Source organism: Natator depressus, chromosome 1, assembly GCF_965152275.1.
Source record: "Natator depressus isolate rNatDep1 chromosome 1, rNatDep2.hap1, whole genome shotgun sequence".
In the NCBI taxonomy this organism is placed as follows: domain Eukaryota; kingdom Metazoa; phylum Chordata; order Testudines; family Cheloniidae; genus Natator; species Natator depressus.
The window spans coordinates 63,229,189-63,251,229 of NC_134234.1; the positions used below are offsets into that span (position 1 = coordinate 63,229,189).

The following is a 22,041-nucleotide window of genomic DNA, read 5'->3' on the forward strand; positions in this document are numbered from 1 at the left end:
AGATTTGAAGTGATAAGTGGTAGGCATAAAGATCAGAGAGAGTTACCTTAAGAAAATAAAAAGTAAACACGCTTTCTAAATCCTAAACTTTTAGTCTAAGCAAGAGTTGAATCGGACAGCTTTTCTCACTTGACAGATGGTACAAGCAGGTTACAGTTCCTCAATACATGCTTCCCCCGTTAAGTCTTTTTCCTCCAGACGTTCCTCCAGGTATTGAGATATGCGGGGGGGAGAAGGAGAGGCCAAGTGATGATGTCAATTCCTCTCTCTTTATACCTTCTTCCAGCTGCTGGAAAGATCCTTGTTGTGACATGGGGCTCCCCATTAGTCAAGCAGTCTCCATTGTGTATGAGTATTCTCCAAGAAGCCTCTGGGATAGTGGATTGTGTGTTGATGAGCCATTAATGAACATCTGGATATTGATGGCTACTCCTTTGTTGTAACTGAAAGGCTGGTTGTAGGTGTTCCTAACCTCACAACATATCTCAGTAACACACATAGCAATACTTCATAACGTCACATACAATGATAGTACATATAATCCAACAGGTTATTATTGTTCAACAGATCAAGACTTCCAAAATGACACCTTACAAGTCATACTTTGTACAAAAAAAAAAAAATCAATACTATCACAGTGGTGAATATGGGGGTCCATGGTGCTGCTTTGAGATACAAAGTGTCACAGTATCTTCCACAGTTTCCATGTTGAGGCCCTGGTGTCAATTGGAAACTTTTAGCTTTGTGGAATTCCTCCCGGTCCTCTTCTCTCTGGTGGCTGCAGCCTGCCCATCCTTGTCTCTCTGAAGCCGTGTAAAACACCACAGTGACCTCTTGCCTCTGATGGTTACAACTGCCAAGTCTCCTGTCTGACTTCCTCTCTCTCTCCCTGATTCCTACCTTTTTTCTTCCTTGAATCTGGGATACTGGTGTTTCCTGAACCTGGTTGTCTAGGAATGCCTCTGCTTTTCTAATTTTCAGCAGCATCTCTACTTGCCCCTCCAATCTAACATAAGAACGGCCATAGTAGGTCAGACGAAAGGTCCAGCTAGCCCAGTATACACTAGCCCACTGTCTTCTGACATTGGCCAGTGCCAGGTGCTTCAGAGGGAATGAACAGAACAGGTAATCATCAAGTGATCCATCCCATCCCCCATTCCCAGCTTCTGGCAAACAGAGGCTAGGGACACCATCCCGGCCCAGTCTTCTAAGATTCTTCTCTAGCACAGCTACCAACTTGCACTTCATGCACAGCATGTGCCTTCTGCTTTCCTTCCCCTCCGGTGCTCAGTTTGCTGCTTCCCCGTCCTCCTATATTTTTTGACCACACATTTGGCGGTAACTGCTCAGTACACTACATTTAAACAAGCACAGAAAACAGAGGAACATTTTTTACACATTTCTTTAATCTGCAATAAAAATTATTTATTTAGGGGGGGAAAACCACCTTTCCTTTATGCCTCAGCGTACAAGTGCTGTGCTTTTAAAACACACACAATGATCAGGGTTAGATCTTGATTTAAAAGCCAATCTCAAGTTTAACAGACCTTAAAATTCCATCAGAGAATCTTCAGTTACATCTTTAAAGCAGAATTTGTTTTAAAAAGTTGTATTTTTCCCATACTAAGGCAGGGGAGGGGAGTTAATGTAAAAAGTGATCATATGAATAGCCAATAAGATATAAAATTTATTCTGCACTCATTCTACCTTCCTCATTTAACATTTTGCTTTTTAGATAGGCTGCTTATTTTTCATGCAATGTTTTTTTTTATTGTTGTTGTTTTTGAACCATCAGTATGTCAAATTATTCCTCTTCTTCTGATCCTGGCAAGCAGTGTTAGAAGCAGGTTAGCTACGTGTCAGAATAGGTGCATTTGCAACCACAACTACTTCAGCCTCCAAATTCAAGGCAAGATTGTGCCCCCCTTCTTCGTGATAGGGAGTACTTTACTCTGTGAGTGGTCCCATCAATTTTGATAGGACTGTTCAAGTCCTACCCAGTGTAAGGAAGGCATAATTTGACCTGTTATTTAAAGGTAAAAATCATAAATCACTACCCATCCTGCAAGTGTCTCAGCTCCCAGTATCTTCAATAGGGAGATGCTTAGCACCATGCAGGAGCAAGCCCCATCACTGCCTACTGCCTACTTAAACACCGAGGGCTAGACAGTGAGTCCTTTATTTCCAGTGGCGAGCAGTTACTCACATGAGTAGTCCCACTGAAGCCAATGGAACTACTTGTGTGAGAAACTGCTCCCCGGGGGGGGATAAAGGGCTCACACCGTGGCCCTGAATGTTTATAGTTTGAGGATGTATACGTATAGTGGCTGTGGTGGGTTCTGATTATACTGTGCCTTGAGGCTATTTGGTCCACAGCTATGTGTAATTACGTTATAGTCTTAGAGACCTGACACTTGTTAGACAGTACCAGCGATACAAGATTTTTGACACTAAGGCTACTCTGAAGTGCTGATGCACAAAGCATTTTGATTTCCTCACCATGCACGTTCCATTCAGCAGCCCCTTTTCCTTGCCATTTGTTTTTGGTTCTGACATAATGTGCATATTCCTCCATCCCCCAGGGCAGCTTTGTGGGAAAGGTATGCTGTAATTGGTCTATAACTGTTCATAATGATCTGGGAACACTGCATGAACCACAACAGGGAGCAACTTCACTTGTGATTTATTTAAGCGCGCTACATGGTTGAAAGGTTCTCCCAAGAGCACAAGTTTAGCTAGTCGCCTAATTGGATGTAAATTTTCACACTTATTTCAGAACAGAGGGCTATGTCATGAGATGCTAAATTTGAATTTATAAGCAAGTGTCTATACTGCTCAACTAAATCATAAGCACAGTTACTATAATCTGTTTTGGGGAGTCTTAAATTCCACATTCAATAGGTTTTAGTGTACAGTTTTCTAGAAGAATGCAAATTATGCTCAGCATTTGTAAAGCTAATGAAATATTAATTAAAGGTTTTATTTATTTACATCTAGAATGACTGACCTCATTTTGATACATTAACATACACTTAGTGTTTTAAAAGCTGAGATTGGTAATGCGGCTTTGGCTGTAGTCTTTTATCAGTTTGTCGGACTCCTGCTTATCTCATCAGTGATCTGAATACTCCATCTCACACGACACCCAAGATACGGGCAACCCACCAGCTGCAGGGCATAATAATTCGGCAGGCGGAACGACATCCTTGGTAGTTATAGGGCCATGGGTAATAGCCCATGAGAGGTTCACAAATTCTCTGGCATTGTGTGTAACTTCGTCTACATTCAATACAGCACACACCTTCGTGGTCCAGCATTGGGTCAAAAGTCATCCCTTCGCCTTCAAGTTGCTGAAATGTAAAATACAAAATGAGAGAAGATGAAGTTCCCTGCATTCATATTATCTCCGTAAAAGACAACAGGTCAAATACTGGTCCCACTGAAGTCAATGGCAAAACTCCTGTTGACTTCAAGAGGGCCAGGCTTTCAGTGGCCTGATTCGCCACTGCATTACTCCACATCTACACTGGACTCTCCGTTATAAAACTAGAGGAACACAATGGGGAATCAGGCTGTCTGAGTTTCATTATTATTTTACTTTCCCAACTTTTTGTGAAAGCTCTAATTATGGAGAGTTTAATAACAGTAAAATTTAAGAAATGGAAAAAACCTGGGTTAGCCAGTCCATCTGCCTGTATCTGCAGGACTGTGCCCTACTTTGCATTGTCTAATGGTCTATCCCAGGGGTGGGCAAACTTTTTGGTCCAAGGACCACATCGGAGTTGCGAAACTGTATGGAGGGCTGGGTAGGGAAGGCTGTGCCTCCCCAGACAGCCTGGCCCCGCCCCCTATCCACCTCCTCCCCGACTGCCCCTCTCAAAACCCCCGACCCATCCAGCCCGCCCTCCTCCTTGTCCCCTGACTGCCCCCTCCCAGGACCCCCTGGGATCCCACCCCCTATCCAACCCCCCCGCTCTCTAGCCCCTGACTGCCCTGACCCCTATCCACATCCCTGCCCCTGCCAGGCCACCCAGGACCCCACCCCATCCAACCCCCCGTCCCCTGACTGCACCCTGGGATCCCCTGCCCCTTATCCAACCCCCCTGCTCCCCGCCCCCTTACCATGCCGCTCAGAGCGGCAGGACTGGCAGCCGCGCCGCCCGGCCGGAGCCAGCCGCTCTGCCCGCGGGGTGGCATGGCTGTGGGGGACAGCAGGGGAGGGGCCAGGGGGTTAGCCTCCCCAGCTGGGAGCTCAAGGGCCAGGCAGGATGGTCCCATGGGCTGGATGTGGCTCACGGGCCGTAGTTTGCCCACCTCTGTTCCATCCAGTCTAATTTTAAGTTAAGTCCCAAGTGATGGACCTTCCACCTCTTTCCCAAGAGGACTGTTCCACAGCCTATTACTGTTGGCTTTCCGGATATTCAGATTAAATTTACCTTGCCTTTAACCACCTCTTTTCCCATTGTGTGATGGATTCTAGACAACTAGCATTGTAGCACCATCTGACCAGGAAGCAGAGTTACCACACAGTGGATGGCAGAGGATATCTAAAGGCAGACTAGCCTCTCAAAATTCTTTGCCTCCTCTCCTGAAAACATGGAGCTAAGTTCTCAGTTCTTTGAATCCAGTTCTTTCTTTCCCTCTAGTGCTTTCTCAATAGGATTAGAGGAGAAGAACAAGGGCAAATCAAACAAGAATGCCTTGCTCTTGCATTGCTCTTTTCATCCACAGTTCTCAAAGCACTTCATGAAGGGGGTAAGTAGCATTTTCCTCATTTTAGAGATTGAAAAACTGAGGCCCAGGGAGGTGGAGTAACTTGCTCAAGATTGCCCACCATGCACTGTGCCAAACTTCCCCATCAGAGGGAAGAAGCGGGGAGCGGGGAATGACAATGGCTCAGCTAAGGCCAAGACTACACATCTATCTGGTAAACCAGTGGTGTAGATTCCCAGTGCCTAAAGGAAATTTTGAAGACCATCTTCTAGGGGATCCTACACCAAATGAGCAGATGATACAGGAGATCTTGAGTGACTCCATTTTGTTTCCTTGCCTCCATCTCGTGTTGGGCAAGTGCATCACTGAGGTACCACTTCACCACCATTAGCTGAAAACTGGAGCTCGTGGCACTAAGAAATTAGCAGTGAAAGCAGTGATGAGGCAGTTGTTGAGGATGAGATTGGGTACATTAGAAACAATGGTGCTGTGTGGTATGCAGTCTGCAGTGCTCTGACAGGAAAATATTAGCAGAAGTAAGCAAAACAACTGTCAATCAAGCCTATCAGCAAAGTATGTAAAGAGTGTCCGAGACACAGACAGCTGAGGAGAAGGTGCGAGGAGTGTAGAGACTGGCACGCAGGGGGAGAGAGAGAGAGAGAAGAAGCAGAGACCAGAGAAAGATGAGACCTGTCAGCTGCAGCGACCTGTGGAAGACTGGCCATCTGAAGTGGGGCACAGCCACTTAGGATCATGTTAACTGTATGTTCCTGTGGGTTGGGATGCTTAGCCTGTGGTGTCGGGGATTTGTGCTACTGTGTTAAGGATTTGTGTTTGCACCAATAAAGGGGTGCCTTGTTTCGGAAAGAATACTGCTTGTGACAATCATTTATCAGAAGGCTGTATCCGTGTCCTCCAGTTATTTCCTTAGCCACCCGGGAGACCCGTGCCTGGTGAGAAAAGATTGGTTAACAGGTGAGCTGTTTTGAGGGAGCCTTTGGTAAACCCAGAAAGGGGGCACTATGTGAGCTACTCTGGGGAGCACCTAAAATCTGTTTTTGGGGTAACACAGGTTCCCACTGGCAGGAAGACTGTCAGAGAGAGCTCTGCAGGGGATCCTATACCAACTGTACTGCTCCCACTCTCCAGAGGGATAATGGCTCTACCTCTCAGGCCCCATTGTCTCTATCTCTATGGCTCTTATCCCAGATAGTTCCTCCCTTTCAGTGGCAGGGTTTAGTTCTGATGCTGCTTTTGGGGCCGATGCTGCTTCTACTTAACTGAATTCATAAGAAATAAAGTCAATTTAGTTCTTCTTTGGAATGATTAGCTTAAGCCTAATTAAGAGATGTCAACTGAGTAGAACACTGTCACGGGATAACGATCTCCTGCTGTTACATAAATGTCAGGACAAAGCTGTGACTTATTTTCAAAGCAGGAGACATTGATCTTGTGACAACATTCTATTAAAATAACTTTATCCCTGCTGTACCAAACAGTCCTGTAAATTGTCTGATGTTGGTGCAGTAGAGTGGAAGTGGCTCGCTGTACAGTTAATTGTTTTGCAGTACTGTGACGGGCTTAGGGAAACAGGACTCTTCACATTTTCATTCTGTTGATCTCTTCATATGAGAGAGAAAATAAGATTCTGTCCTGGACCCATCTTTCCCCAAGTTCTTTCACTGCATTATTTTAAAAGGATTCCATTCTGCAGATTGCCAGAAAGGGCTCTGTGAACTGTCTGACAGTCACAGTTTAGCCTGATCCTGATTTCTGAAGAATCAGTGGCAAAATTTCCATTGACTTCAATGGCAACAGTACTTGTCCCATTGCAGGTGTGGCTAGTCACAATGCATTTTATCCAAACAGTTGCATGCACGCTCTCTTTCTCTCACACTCTCTCTCTCTCTCACACACACTCTTACATGTTTCATGAATAAGCTAGTTTCTAACTAGCTGACTCTGCATTTTTATTGTTTTCTTTTTATCAGTTAATGATCAGTGTCAACTATCTGCCAGAGGCAGATTAAATTTGCTGTCGTTATGGTAATGCATTATCTGTATCAGATGTATCTAGTTTTCTGTATTAAACTGGACTCACTACAGCAGTCTTGCAAAATTATCTTAAATTCACCAGCCTAAGCACAGTATCTACTTCTTCACCATACTTTGGGGACTAATGATAACAAAAACTATATTAGTTACTTCTGGTGAATGGAATTTATAAATAACTGCACTATCGTATGAAAGTTTGAATCGACAAATTGATGTTATAATTTTTTTAAGTCCATTTGAAATGGATCGATATCTAGAAATGAGTACTTAATAAAGTTACATACCTACCTGCAAAATCAAATGCTCTGAAGGGGATTCTAAGGCAAATATATATGTACTCACATGATACGGATTTTCTGGATTAAAGTTTGAACTAGAATCTTGCTCACTGGGACCAGTGGCGTTAGATTGGCGTTCTGGTTTTTGAACAGTCTGGGTAGTAGTTGTCCTGGTATTTACTATGCCAGCAGTAGCTTCAATTTGGTCCAGATCAAAGTTTGATTGAGCTTGACGTATTTTTCTCTTGATTTCTCGCTTCTTTCTCTGGCTGTCTGCAGAAACAGTCATAGGAGTACGTAGGTGTTTTAAAACATGTTCTTCCACTAGTTCAAGGACCATATTTTGTTACCCATTCATGAAAGTGTGATTGCATAGCTGTACTGCAAAGATTAATAGGCTTCAAATGGGAGCTACTTGTCTTTCCACCTATTCCATACACAGTCTATATCATTCTGTCTATATGTGTGAGAGATTTGTCTTTTTTTCCTCAAACAAATGGATGGCTGGCCCAAAGAACAGGATGGGGGAAGGGCCTCTGGACCCAGTGAGTGGCCAGAGATGCTAAAAAAAATGAATAGCTATGCCAGCAGTCAACCAGAGCAACTATCTTCATGTCATTACTGTGCATTTTTGATAGAAAGAAACATTTGGAAGGAGACAGACTTGTGTCCAGCTCCAAATGACCTGATTGTAAACATGGTTTAAAATACTCCTGGACAACTTTGACAATACTCTTTTGATGCATAATGGCCATGTGCAAGGCCACAGGAAAACAGTGGAAAATTTTAATAAGCAAATTTGGCTCCCATTAGTCATGAAAAAATATTAGCAACTCTCATCCCCAAAATACTCAACGTTGCCACTTATTTCATTTTTCTAGCCTGTATTTTGTGTATCAGTATTAAATCTCTGGGTATGGCTACACAGCAGCCAGGAGGTATAATTCCCAACTTGGATAGACGAACATACACGAGATCTGCTCAAGCTATCATGCTAAAAATAGCAGTGTGGCCACAACATCTTGGGTTAGCCATCTGAGTCCAGTCCTGCCCCACCCCTTGGCTACATATTCATGCAGCTAGCCTGAGCTGCTGCCCATGCTGCAGTGGCCACACTGCCATTTTTAGGCAGCAGCTTGAGCAGAGGTAGTGCACAGATGGCTACCCGAGCTAAGAAGTACAGCTCACAGCGCCTGTGTAGATATACCCTTAGAGCACCAAGGAGGAGCAAACTCTTCTCTGGTCCCTTTCATCCTCTCCCTCCAACCCCTGGGGAGGAATCCCTTCCTCCTGCTCCCTCCCCTGGACTAAATGAGGACCCTCTTCCTAATCTCCCTGGCAAGTGCCTGAACACCACCCCTTGCCTCCTGTATAGCATCACATTCCCTGCCCACCTCCTCTTCTGCTGCTGGCCCTGCCTCGCGAATTTCACAAGGTCTCCCTAGCAAAGTATATGCCCTCAATCCCCCACAGGCCACCTACAAATCCTAGGAAGTTAGAAGTCATAGAGTTTAGGGCCAGAAAGGACCACTAATTCATCTAGCCTGATCTCCTGTGTACCACAGGCCACCAACACCACCCACACGCTACACCCACCAACCCAAATGGGACCAAAATATTACAGTCCACAGGAGATTAGGCTACAGTGGAACCCCGGTTATCAGATCTCATTGGGAAAACGGTCAGATTGGATAACCAAAAATCTGGATAAACCGGAGAATTGGTGGGGTTCTAGCTGTCAGCCCCACGTATGGCAGGGCTCGGGCTGTTGCCATGCCCAGGGCGGACAGCCCAAACCCCAGTTGTCTGGGGTTGAGAGCCTGAGCTCCACCACTGTCAGCCCTGGGCAGCTGGTGGTTTGGTTAATACGGAGAGCTGGATAATGGAGGCTCAGATAAATGGGGTCCTACTGTATTAGGTGCCACAGATGTAACCAGTGCCCAAGGCCCCCCTGATGGGAAATGATTAAGTGAGATATACCCAGATAATCCTGGCAATTGACCAGCACCCACACACAGTGGAGGAAAGTTAAAGCACCCCGCCCCCCCACGCAAGGTCATTGCCAATGTGCCCTGGGGGAAAATTCCTTCCCAACTTCACATACGAGTAAGCAAGAACCAACCATCTGAGAGAGAGAGAATGTGCAGTGCCACCTCAGAGCTCTGTCCAATGTCCCATCTCCAGCCCTGGCCATCCCTGAGGTGTTAAACCCTTTAGCTCTCCCCTCCACTGAAGTTGTGTGGTGGGACTGTTTGAGGGGGAGAGCCCAGGCTGAGTAGCTCCACATGGAGACCTTAGCATTCTCTGTGTATTGGGTGGAGGGTTTCAGCACCAGCCTACATGGGAGAAGAGCAATGAGGTCCACAACTGTGCAGCTCTAGTAGCTAGACACCCTGCTGGTGTACGTTTATTGGGGGGGAAAGGGGGGGAAGGGAGGGTAGTGTTTAAGTGAAAGAAAAATTACCTTTTGGGTATGTTGGTCGAAGCCAGAAAATAGGAAGATCTCCACAAAGCTCTAAAATTTTGGGACTTAGGAAGCTGTTATCCTTAACCGGCTGATCTACAGCCACCCAGATAAGGGAATTTTCATCAAATTTAACTGGCATAATTTCATCTTCCTGTAAGTAGGCAGCATAAAATCCATTGTTAGTTCAATGAACAGGGGTTCTGTGTATTCTGTAGATGCAGCTTTCTGTTAATAGCCAAATGCCAAACATAGAAGCTTCGCTTGGAACTGATACGAAATGTTTTTTTGTGTACTACCTGCACACAGCCAAATCTTGTTCCAATTGAAATCAATGGAAAGACTCCTGGGGTGAAATTTTGTCACCACTGAAATCAATTGCAAAACTACCAGGATTTCACTTCCGTTGTCTTTAATGGGGCTAATTGTCAGCCCATAGGACCGGATTCTAAGCTGGTGTACATTGGTGTAGATCCACTGACTTCAGAACGACTATATTGATTTATACCAGCTAAGAATCTGGCCCATAATTTTTTAGGTGTGTTTGCTTGCATTGTTCTGAATTCATAGAAATGTTAGGGCACTTCCATAATAGACATATTCCTGAGAGTTAGTGAAAGTTTTAGTTTGCATACAGCTACAATTTTAAGTTAATATGATGGGTCTGACTAAAGGTCTTGTTCAATAACAGCAATTCAATTGCCCAAAAGCTAGAAGTTAAAGGAGCCTTCATTTTGAAGTGTACCCTGCAGGTTTTGGTTTCATATCTTCAAAGTAATGTAGGAAAATGCCAGTGATTTATTCTTTATAGTTTTTAGTTCAAAGTATTATTTTACATAAAACATGTTCGCTATTTCTTAGCAGCAGTGAAACATCCTCAAAAAGTCTTGTTCATCAAGAAAATCAATATGATTTTGAAGTATAACTTCTGAATTCCCTCCATATAAGTATCTGATATTTGGATTGATAACCCACTAGATCAATTTATTTTGCCAAGTTATTCCTTTAATGTATTTATTGATTTTTGTAGGATGTCTTGAGTCATCTAAATTCACTATCCAGTGAGAGCAGCACATCATTTATATTCTCCCACTTGGGCTTTTGTCAGCATCTGAAATAACTTAACTGGAGCTAACATTTGAAGATAAAAAGAATCCAATTGTTTATCTTAAATGAAATTACCCCAGATTTGTGGGCAAATGTACTTTAAGTAGCAATAAACGTACTTTAATTTACCATTTTGTATTCAGTGTTGGTCATGATCAAATATGTATTAGACCAGAAACAAGTTAATTTTTAATTTATTTATAGTAAAAAAAAATAAATGTAAAGACTAACTCAACATTTCGGTTGCACACTTGATCAGAAAAATTAGGCAGCAAAGAAAGTTTAATGTTCTAACAGTAGCATTAATTTGCGTTGGATTGCCCATCCCATCTATTTGATGCATATGTTTTATCACAGAAACAGCAAAATTCATATAATACATCTTTTAAAAAGTACACAGAAAGCAGGAACAAAACACTCTACACATCTGTAATGTGACCAAGTTAATATTTGAATTGGAACCTTAACTTTGCAAACCTGACATTTTTTCAACAGTGGAAATTTAATACTGGATGAATGTAACGTCCTTTTATTTTTTAATAAAAAGAAAAATTGCCTGTGCTTAATTATGTTATATTATTCCAATTAGGCCATGAAGTCCATACATCCTTAAAATAACAAGGGAGGGTAGAGGCGATCTCGGTACCTACCTCTGGGGGCTATCCAAAGCCTGCTGAAGTCACTGGAAATATTCCCACTGACTTCAATGGACTTTGGATCTGACTCATGGCACTTTCTTGTTGGTTTTAGAGAGAGTTTTCTCTTTCTTTTTTAAGTAAATGAGTATGTATTACTGCATATTCTAGATTACAACAAATAGGCAGAGTTGGGACATCCTCATTTTGGAAGTTCTGCAATTTTTGTACACCACGATTTTCTCCTGTCCTGATGATGAGGCAGGAGTTTTGGTGGGGGGATGATTTTTCTGTGAGTCTCTGTTAGACATTTAGTCTCTCTCATGCAACCCATCCCAGCAACAGTAGAAGCAGTGCCCATCAGTGCCTGCCAGAAGCGCGCACTCCTCCCTTCCAGGACCCCAAAAGACCTACTAGATCATTTGATATGTGTATTTAAATGACCTTTAAAATAGTTATTTATATAGAGTTAAGAATTTTTTTTAAATTGCTCCCTACCAGATCAAACGAGAGGCTTTCTTTAGTCATAGTATTGACATCGGGGATGTGAGCTTTAGCTTGTGCTTTAATGTAGCATTTCTCTCCTCCAGCAAAACGGATTCCAGTGATGCCCTACAAAATAGACCTTTTGTGGTTACATGCATGGACATGTCACCCAATTGCTTAAAACAAAACAATATAAACTCTGTTCATATAACATTAAGGTATTCACTGAATTTGGGGACTTCAGAGTTCCTGGTTTTTTAAAAAAAAACAACAAAAAACTGACAATAAAACATGTTTTTTGATTTTTTAAAAATAAAAGTCCACTCTGAAATTGACCCAAATTCTGTTGTATCACTATTTTAGCTGTAAACATTTAAACAAACCAGGTGAAATTTTAATCTTGAATTCCTAAATGAAGGCACCTAATTTAGGAACCCAAAGAAATGGCTGAAGTTTCAGAGGTGCTGAGCATCTGCAATTTCTATTGGAGAGGGCCTGTCTAGACTAGGGAAAAAGGAGTTAGCTAACAAGATTTGACACATCACTTAGCACCTAATATTGACGCAGTTTAACATCCTTAAAATCATGTTAGTCTTTTGTATTATAACCTAGTAACTTTTTCCCCATCTAGACAGACCTCTGCACTTATCTGAGGCACTTACTATTAAAGATATGAAAATCAGGTCATAGGTATGGAAGTAGGTGCCTAAGTTTAGACATACAACTTTGATTTTTTTTTTCTATACCATGATGCTTTTTATGCACAGAAGTTCATAATGAAATGATAACCAAGACAGAATTCCAGTGTTGTTGTAATAACGGTTTCTAATCCTAAATAAATGACACAAAATTCCCTGTATTTCAAACATATTGACATTAGAGACCATTCATTGATATATGGTAACTACAGGGTAGCCTTTCTTAAGTCTTCTCCCTACAATCCAAATGTAGCATTTTCTGTGCTGCCATGTGGGTTTGATTCTCCCTACAGGACACAGAGAGCCTACCCTTGTAATTTCAGCAATTGTCTTGTCTATCCACCATTTTGTTCTACTTCGCTTCAGAGGAAATAGTTGAACAGATCTTTATGTACAAGCTACAGCATGACAAGAGCCCTTCTGCTGACTATTGATGGATATATACAATGTCACTGGGGTCATTCTTTTCTTCAAAGGCTGAGAAAAAGTAGGCCCCCCAGGATGTAGCTCTGCCACTTTGAGATAGTCAAGATATGTTTCTGTGATACCTTCCTGTCACCCAGGATGCAGGCTGTTTTCCTAAAATGGTCACCCTGGCCTTGTTCAATGATCCTGCTCCAGTGATCAAAGCATCACTTAACACATGGGGACTTTCTTGACCTTAGTGATATACATAACCTAGCCATCTCCATGTCACAGCTCTGCCTAGCTTAGAACTCTATTGCTCCAAATGTGTAAATAGGTTCACATGCCAACTTATCCTAGAGTTCCTAGTATATGGCATTTGCAACAGGTACTTCTCTATCTCCTTGGTATTCTTTCCAGCTTACACTTCAAGTTGTTTCCACTCCTTGCAGGGTCAAAACCTAACTGGCTTGGTCCATTTGCTTTCCTGGAGCTTGACCCTTGGCACTCAATAACTGAAGGCAGGTATTTTTTGGCACCAGTTTTTCCACCACCCTCATCAACCTAGATGCACAACACATTGTCACAACCGCTCTGGGGTGGGTTTTTTTGGCTGCACTTACCCAGCAGCTCATATTTGTCATGAGGGTCCAAGGATGGAAGAATTCATGGACTCTCCACTGAGCTGGGACTGCTGTGCAGATGTGGAATAGTGAAGGCAAATGACAAGAGGCTTATCATCAGCATTTTAATTCAGTTGCCAACAAAGTTGTAAGGTTGATGTTACCACAAGTTTCACAAGGGGCTGAAGAGCAGCTTTCAGATGATGTGGGGGTTATGCATCCCACATGTATGTGCATGGATCTCCCTGGGCCTGCGCAAAAGCAGGGAGGCCCAGTTATCTCCACCTCATTCATGGAACCAACAGATGGGGAGGGGCAGGGCCAGAAAGACCCACATTGCTTCCCTCACCAACCCTACCTGGAACTAATGGTTTCTTTTGTTCTAGATGCTGCATTTACCTCATTTAGGGCTCAACTTTTCTCCCTTTGAAGTCAACGGTAGTTTTGCCATTGACTTCAATAGGTGTAGGACTGGGCCCCTTCTTAGGGTATGTCTGCACTGCAATTAAAAACCCATGGCTGGCCCGTGACAGCTGACATGGGCCCAGGCTAAGGAGCTGTTTAATTGTGGTGTAGATGTTCGGGTGTGGGCTGCAGCCTGAGGTCTGGGACACTCCCACCTCACAGGGCTCCTAGAGCCTGGGATCCAGCCCGAGCCTGAACGTCTACATCACAATTAAACAGCCCCTTTGCCCAAGCCCGAATCAGCTCGTACAGGCCAGCCATGGGTTTTTAATTGCAGTGTAGACATGTCTTTAGAATCCAACACTGGAGAATGTCTTATCTGCAAGATCTGTCAAATGTACTTACTATCTGGAAATCATGAACTTCTATAGCCTCTTCATTTCCACTTCCAGTTTTAAAGGTCTCTAGGTTGTTCCCAGAATCTATTTCCATTGATCCCTCTTGTACTTTTCCATTAATACTCATAGTATAATGGACATTGTAAATCTGTAATTGAATAAAGAACATTAGCACGCATTTTTGTATCTTCCTAGCTTTTATCAAGAACAAGTGTGGTGCCAATCTGATTGTCATGTCCCTCTTCAGGTTACTGGCTTTTATCCATACTTACACTTTTATTACAGAATCCTCAGCAGTCAAGACCATACTAATAAAACAGACGTTGATGGTTTCAGGCAATATCAATCCTGCCAGCTTTACATCCATAGGCACTGAATGTAGAATAATTTGGTTCCAAGGTTACATGGGGTTTAGGAACTGGTCTAAATCATATTGTATGGGAGGATCAGAAGAAGCTGATTTCCCCCAGAAGTCATCCCCACTGTACTCCTTAGTTTGATCTGTTGGGACTCTTGCTTGGAGAAGTTAGATACTGTGTAGGTACTTAGAAAGAGAGTCTCTTGAATGTAGCAAGCTGCATGTAGCTGTCTCTGAGTGGGGTGAGCATTGTTTAAATATCAATACTTCCATAAGTACCAACAGAAGGAGTTTACTTTTATTCTTAAAAAGTCTGTATATAAACAAAGTTTCAATAAAGTTCACAGTATTAGTCTAGAAATCAATTTTTTCTGCTTGCAACTCTTTGTTAGGGAAAAAATTAAGGTGCTAAAGGTAATTGATTGTCTTTTACAAATAGAGACTCAATCCTGTATTATTCATACATCCAAGACTTCCACTGAATTCTTGCATGAGGAATGCAAGAATGGGTCTATATAGATAGTACTTAATTCCATATCCAAAGTATATAGACTGAGCTGGTATAAGGTGATAACACTTTTTTGTGAGCCCCATTCGTTGCAGTAGAATTCGAGTTTTTTTTTATTTTAAAAAAATCATAAGTCTTATGGTTGCAAAGAAAACCTTCCAAATGTGAATCAACAAAGCGTTGGCTTCCTGAGTCTGAGGGCAGTCTGAAACAATAGCTTAGTGTTGGGTGTTGACTCTGCAGCTTAAGGTTGACATTTTATCTATTTCTGTACCAATCAGAATACACTCTACTCTTTTTTAAAAAAAGATTCAGTTCTTAATTGATGGCATTACTACCAGCTTCCTGAGATGGGAAAAGAGCCTTAGGTAAGGGAAAAGAAACCCACTTACTAAAAAGAAATTTTTAATGCATCTGTTTGAACAAAAAGCAGAAATACGCTAAAATAATGCAAGTGTTGTGAAACTAAACAGACCAAAAAATGAGACTCTGTCCTATAATTGATCTGCTATCTATTTATCAAAACCATCAGTGCAAACTGGACTATTAACACCTTACACATTCTCTGGCCCATCTACCCATTCAGGCCCCTCTTACACTGAGTCCTGAAGCAGCCTGTCTTCTTACTATGAAGGAAAAGCTTTGTTATCTGGCCTGTTGGGGAAATGGGGGGTGCCGATAAGTCAAAAATTCCAGTTAACTAAGAGTTATATTTACCAATGGAGGGAGGAAGTTTAGGTGTGGGAGGGGGCTCAGGGCTGGGGGCACTGGCTCTGGGAGGGAGTTTGGGTGTGGGAGGGGGCTCGGGGCAGGGAGTTGGGGCATTGGAGCAGTTTTGGGGTGCTGGATCTGGGCAGTACTCACCTTGGGCTGCTCCCCGCAAGCGGCAACATGTCCCTGCTGCTCCTAGGCGGAGGCACGGCCAACTGGCTCTGTGTGCTGCCTCAGCATGCAGGCGCTGCCCATGCAGCCTCTATTGGCCTCGGTTCCCAGCCAATGGGAGCCGTGGAGCCAGTGATCAGGGTGGGGCGGGGGAGGGACAGTGGACAGAGCCCCTGTGGCCGTTCCTCCTCTTAGGAACAGCAGGGACATGTCACCGTTTCCAGAGAGCCACGTGGAGTCAGGTAGGGAGCCTGCCGGCCCCAAGCCAACTGGATACCTGGCAACTCTATTGAAGATTTGTATTAGGAGACATCAGAAATGCCAGTTTCTAGAGCTTTACGGTTGGTAAAGTGCTGGATAACACAGCTTTTACTGTAACTTTTTTCTTTTCTCTCTGGATTTTGGGTTTGCTATAAATTATCTTTAAAAAATATTAAATGTCAAGCAGTAGTACCCTACTGGCTAAAATGTATATCATATTGAAACACTTTCCCTACAAATTAAGGGACCGATTCTGCACTCCTTACTCAGACAAGGCTCCTGCTGAAGTAAATAGGAGTCTTGCCTGAGCATGGAGTGCAGAAAAGGCTCCTTGGTAAATTCAATGAGACTCATTCTCCTTGTCACTGATCATAGAATATCAGGGTTGAAAGGGACCTCAGGAGGTCATCTAGTCCAACCCCCTGCTCAAAGCAGGGCCAATCCCCAATTTTTACCCCAGATCCCTAAATGGCCCCCTCAAGGATTGAACTCACAACCCTGGGTTTAGCAGGCCAATGCTCAAACCACTGAGCTATCCCTCCCCCAAAGATGAGCAACTGAAAATCAAATTCACATATCTGGCATTTCATATTTTAAAAATCTTTGAAAACATAAAGGAAAGATAATATTTAGAATTATTCTGATGATCACTATTTCTTGAAAGTTTGCTTCTTTAAACTAACCCCTGAGTTTTCATCTCTGTCCCTTTTGACACAGGATTTTGTCATGTAACCTAAATTGAGAAAAGTTCTCTCCACCCAAATATAAATGATCAAGATTTTTTAAATCATTTTGCAACTAATATACTACGAGCTTTTGTGTCCATGTTCAGCACACATTTAAACTACTAGGTGCATAGTGAAATAATTTTGGGCCTTAATCAAACCTATGAATAGACTAAATACAGTCTGGTGCACCATATATTTAAGTGTCACAGTATGATCTGCAATCAGCATTTGGATGACGTGGCATTTCTTTCATCACCATTTTGTCCTCATGCTTGAAATTTGCTTATTATGTGAATCTCCTGGGAAAGGATGGGGGGAAGCAGTGAATGCTTTGAAGATTTATGAGCAAAAGTAGATGCAGCTTTTGTCTGTGATCCCAAGGATAAATTTTATGTTTATTCCTGAAATCAGCTTCCATCATGCTACACCAAATGGACAGGAAAGAAAAGAATTTTTATACTGAGGTATGGGGGAGAGAGGTATGCTACTTACAGAACTTGGCATCCAGTCAAATAATGTTTCCAGTGTGATTGTGATTCTCATTAAATTCAAGCAGTTAATTTAAAAATTGGCTTAATAGAAAAATATCTGTTTCCGAAATGTAAATACTTGGGTTCATAATTCTTGTCTTTGTTTCACTCAGATTTAAACCAGATTTAAAAACTTCAGTGCAATACCTTCTTACAAGACTATCACTATCCAGCTTGGTAAACAGATGGGTTTACTGTTGGAATTGACACCTCCTGCCCACCTTTGTTTAATTATTGCCTGTCCCAGTTAGCAATACTCTTAAGTACAGTCGGTGACCCAGTTTCCACTACTCCAAGATTGATCTTTCTGATTGTTGTTCCCCTATATTTTCTGTGCTCCAACCACTTCGGAATATTTACCAAGCATTCTGGATGGGAGGCGGGGGAAGAATGGCTTGTTTAGAATTCGGATCATGTTTTGTAGCTGAAAGTGCTGGCTCTTAACTCTCAAACTGAGCAAGCGTCTAGCCCAGCCGCTGGCGCACGTCTTAAACTAGCCACAGAGGCGCTAGACCAGTGTTTCTCAACCTTTCTGGTAACAGGGACCAACTTGCTGCCTTCCTACAGGGTGCCAGGGAGATCTCAGGGACCAGCGCTTGACTGGCCCCTGAGCAGCGCGGCCACAGCCGACTTTCCCCACAAGCTCCTCTGCAGGGTGCCACCCAGCGACCCCCTTGCTGGCGTTGCGCGGGCGCTTGTTCCGCCCACTCCCGCTGGGATGCCTGGGTGCCTGGGGCGGCTTTTCACAGCCAGAGGAACCACTCAGCCCCGCCGGACCCTCAGCCAAGGAACCTGCGGCCGGCTCCTCACCAGGTCCGCTCGGCCGGCCCGCCCCCGCCCCGCGCCCGCCACTCACGTGCCGGTCGCTCCCCTTCCAGAAGTAGAAGGCTCCGATGGCTCCGCACAGGAGCAGCAGGGCTCCGGCGATGAGCACCACGGCCCCGATCTTCAGCAGCCGCCCCGGGCTGGCGGGTGTCACCGGCACCGCCGTGTAGGCCTGCAGCAAAGGGGGACAGGCAGCCCAGGAGCCCGCTCGCCTCACAGCCCAGCTCTCCCGGGAGCTCAGCCCCGCGCCGGGCGGGCGAGGGAAGCAGCAGCGCTGGCGCTTGGCGGGGCCAGCCCCTGCCGGACCCCCGCCGCCGCCGCCCGCCACTTTCCCGCCCTCACCAGAGCGGTGACCTGCCCCGCGAGGCAGCTGGGGCTGAGCGCCGGGACTCCCTCTCTCTGCCCCGGTACTTACAGGCGGCAGGCTCCGCTCCACGTCCTCCGGCCCCGCCAGGGCGATGGGCACTTTCTCCGCGCTCTCGGCCATGGCTGCCCGCGCACGTCTGGACCCGGAGCTCCTGTGGCCCCGGCGGGAGAGGCACGGCCGGGCTCGGCTGCACACAGAGGCGTGGAGCCCGCAGCCCCTCCCCGCCCCCAGGCGCGCCTCCCCGCCCCAGCCGGAGCGCCGGCCTCGGGATACAATGGCCCCCTTTGAACGGCGCTGCCCCGCGGGGCCGGAGCGAGCGGCCTCAACCCGAGCAGGGTTTCAATCACCTCCCGGGCCCCCCGGCTGCTGCCGCCCGCCCGCCGAGCAGTAACTCTCCGCCGCTCTTGCCTTCCGCGCGGAGGAGGGAGCCGCCAAAGCGTGGGTGCGTTGGCCGGCACTGCCAGGTGCTATGGGGAGCCCTCTGACAGCTGGCCCAGGCCCGCCTCCCAGTGCCCAGCCCATTGGGGGCCCTAAGCAGGCCCATGTTAGACCCCCGCCTTCCCCACAACACATACTAATAATTAGCAGGGGGCCCCTGGAGCTGCTTGGAGTCCTAAGCAATTGCTTAGTCTGCTTGTGCCTGGCGCCGGCTCTGCCACCTGCGGGTGCTTGGCGATCCTCAGCAGTGGAGACACCTTAGGGTTTCACACTTTTGGGGGGGCTCCTTGAGCAGCTGCCCGGAGCCCGAGGTAGGATGACTCTGCCCAGGTGGTGCCTGTCCTCTCAGCTCCTCCATTAGGTGACATGGAAATGGGGAAGAGGAATAGGGGGAGAAATGATCAAAAGGAAAGAGGTGGGTGAAAGCTCCTCAAGATCTTGGGGAGCCTCATGGGTGAAGGGAAGCTGAGCCCTCTTCCCCTCTCTGGAAGAGGATGGTTATTGGTAAGGGTAAGATTTTGTCAGGGTTATTTTTAGTAAAAGTCTGGGATAGGTCAAGGACAACAAGCAAAAAGTCATGGAAGCCAGTGACCTGTCCCAGACTTTTATTAAAAAAATAACTGACAAAATGGGTCTGATGGGGAGATGAGAGCCCAAGCCCTGCTGCCAGAGGGGAGTGGGGGGGTGGTCCAGCACCCACCGACTCTGTGGCTGACAGCTCTGCAGTTCCCCTGCTGCCTGCGGTGGCTGGGAGCTGCGGGTGCCCCCAACCGTGGCTCAGAGCTTCGGGTACCCCCGCTGCCCGCATCGGCTGAGAGCTGAGGTCTCTGGAAGTCCTGGAATCCGTGACCTCCATGGCATAGTCTTAGTTATTGGTAAATAAGTTACGGAGAATGAGAAGCAGAGTTTGGAAGAAAATGGAAACTAGTGCAGAGATTCAAGCTGAATGTGACATGACTGTGGTCAGCCCTTCCGTGCCTGTGGTTTGGATGGAGTGGTGTAGGGTGGGGAGAGAGGAGTTTTTATATCAGTCTGACAGACAATAGGGTTGCAAAGTAAATGCTAATGAACCAGATCCTCAGATGGTGTAAATCAGTGTGGCTCCATTAACTCCAGAAAATGATTTGTGCCAGACCAACCTGATCTCTTTCTTCGAGAAAATTACTGATTTTTTAATCTACCTAGATTTCAGTAAGGCACTGGATATAGTTCCACATGGGAAATTATTAGTTAAATTGGAGAAGATCAGGATTAAAATGAGAATGGAAAGGTGGACAAAGAACTGGTTAAAAGGTAGACTACACCAAGTTATACTGCAAGGTGAACTGTCAGGCTGGAGGGAGGTTACTAGCGGAGTTCCTCAGGGATCAATCTTGGGACCACTTATTTAACATTTAACATTTTCATTAATGACATTGGCACAAACAGTGCGAGTGTCCTAAAGTCTTGGCTTCTGAACTTCTACACAGCAATGAAATAGCCCCTCAGACCCAGCCCCATGAGCCCAAGTCAGCTGGCACAGGCCAGCTGCGGGTGTCTAGTTGCTGTGTAGACATACCCCATATCATTTCTCTCTCTCTCTCTCTTCCCGCCCCCATTCTGTTGAATCTGGAAAAATAAATAGTATATGACAACTTTGATATTACTATCATTAAACGCAAGCCCATGGCCAGTGCAAAGTGTCCCTCACAGAGCCAGAAACAAACAAAACCAGTTTCAGGAGGAGCCAGATTTAAAAGAGATCACAAATGGGAAACTCTGGAAGCGTCTTCTCAACAGGTCCCGCTTGGGTCCTCATGCATCTTCCAACTTGTTTTTTTGACTATATACCACTCTGTTATTCTCAGTTTATTTTAATCTCTCCCATCCTTTCCCTTCCTACTCATAGAACATGTATGAACATGCATTCTCCTTTGATTAGTTCTTATCTCTAACCTCCTCAGCAGTGGCGATATTGAACATTATTATAATCCCCCTGATCAGGAAGATTCCATTATGTACTGGTCCTTAGACCACCAACAGCACTGTAATATCTGAGCGCCTTCCAGTAGTGCATTAAGTGATGTGACTAAGATCTGTCTTGTGTGGTTCATTCTTTCACTCTATTTCATCCTCTCCCAAGGAGAAAAATAGTGGGTGCAGGATGGGCTTTTATTATGGTATGAACACTGTGCAATGTGTTTATACGACAAAAGTCAAGGTAAAAAAGAATTCACTTTGCAGTAGGAATGAAAGCTGGTGAGGTCTGTGGTGGCTCTTAGTTCCACAGCTGAAGATGAGCCCCCTCATCTCTCCATCTCCTATAGAAGCTCCATGACATGCACAATCAACCTCCTGTCAAACAACACTGCAGCATCCTAACCTTCTAAGCTCTTAGCCAATCAAAACACCCGAGGCCAGACCCTTCCATGCCTGTAAATCCCACTGTAGCCTGCAGTTCTGTATGTAAAAGGACAGCAGGATCTGGCCCCCCAAAATTAACCTCTCTTTCTTCTGAATCTTGCTCCATAAATGCACAAATCTTTGTCTTTTCTCATTTCTTCAGAACCCATCACTGCCATGACCAGTAGCTTAAAAAATATCAAGTTGTCCAAAATTAGAATAAACTCAAGAGCTATTCGCAAAAAGAAAAGGAGTACTTGTGGCACCTTAGAGAGGTGCCACAAGTACTCCTTTTTTTTTTTTTTTGGCGAATACAGACTAACACGGCTGCTACTCTGAAACCTGTCAAAAGCTATTGGGCATTATGCCACCATATTGTTAAGAAATGAATCTTAGAGACTAGATCAGAATTTTCCCTTTCCTTAAACACAGGCTGATCCTTGCTGTCAATTTCTGTCATTAACAATCAGATTAAAAAAAATATTAAGAAGACTA

The 22,041-nt window shown here is 44.7% G+C and overlaps 1 protein-coding gene across 1 annotated transcript; it reads right to left on the reverse strand.

Moving 5' to 3' along the window:
- Window positions 1–777: 777 nt before the first annotated feature.
- On the reverse strand, window positions 778–18,961 carry CNMD (chondromodulin). Its single transcript, XM_074943982.1, has 7 exons — window positions 18,775–18,961; window positions 18,391–18,531; window positions 14,275–14,415; window positions 11,751–11,864; window positions 9,511–9,664; window positions 7,111–7,319; window positions 778–3,350 (listed from the first exon to the last, which is right to left on the reverse strand). The coding sequence occupies exons 1-7, from the start codon at window positions 18,844–18,846 to the stop codon at window positions 3,135–3,137; spliced, it is 1,047 nt and encodes a 348-aa protein (XP_074800083.1). The 5' UTR covers window positions 18,847–18,961; the 3' UTR covers window positions 778–3,134.
- Between the last annotated feature and the right edge of the window lie 3,080 nt (window positions 18,962–22,041).

Excerpts from the sequence above, each read along its gene's own strand:
- CNMD (XM_074943982.1), bottom strand. The coding sequence starts at position 18,846 with ATGGCCGAGAGCGCGGAGAAAGTGCCCATCGCCCTGGCGGGGCCGGAG. Across the intron at positions 14,416-18,390 it reads GGAAGGGGAGCGACCGGCAC|ATTTACAATGTCCATTATAC; the intron begins GTGAGTGGCGGG and ends ATTCAATTACAG. Across the intron at positions 7,320-9,510 it reads TCGACCAACATACCCAAAAG|ACAGCCAGAGAAAGAAGCGA; the intron begins GTAATTTTTCTT and ends CTGTTTCTGCAG.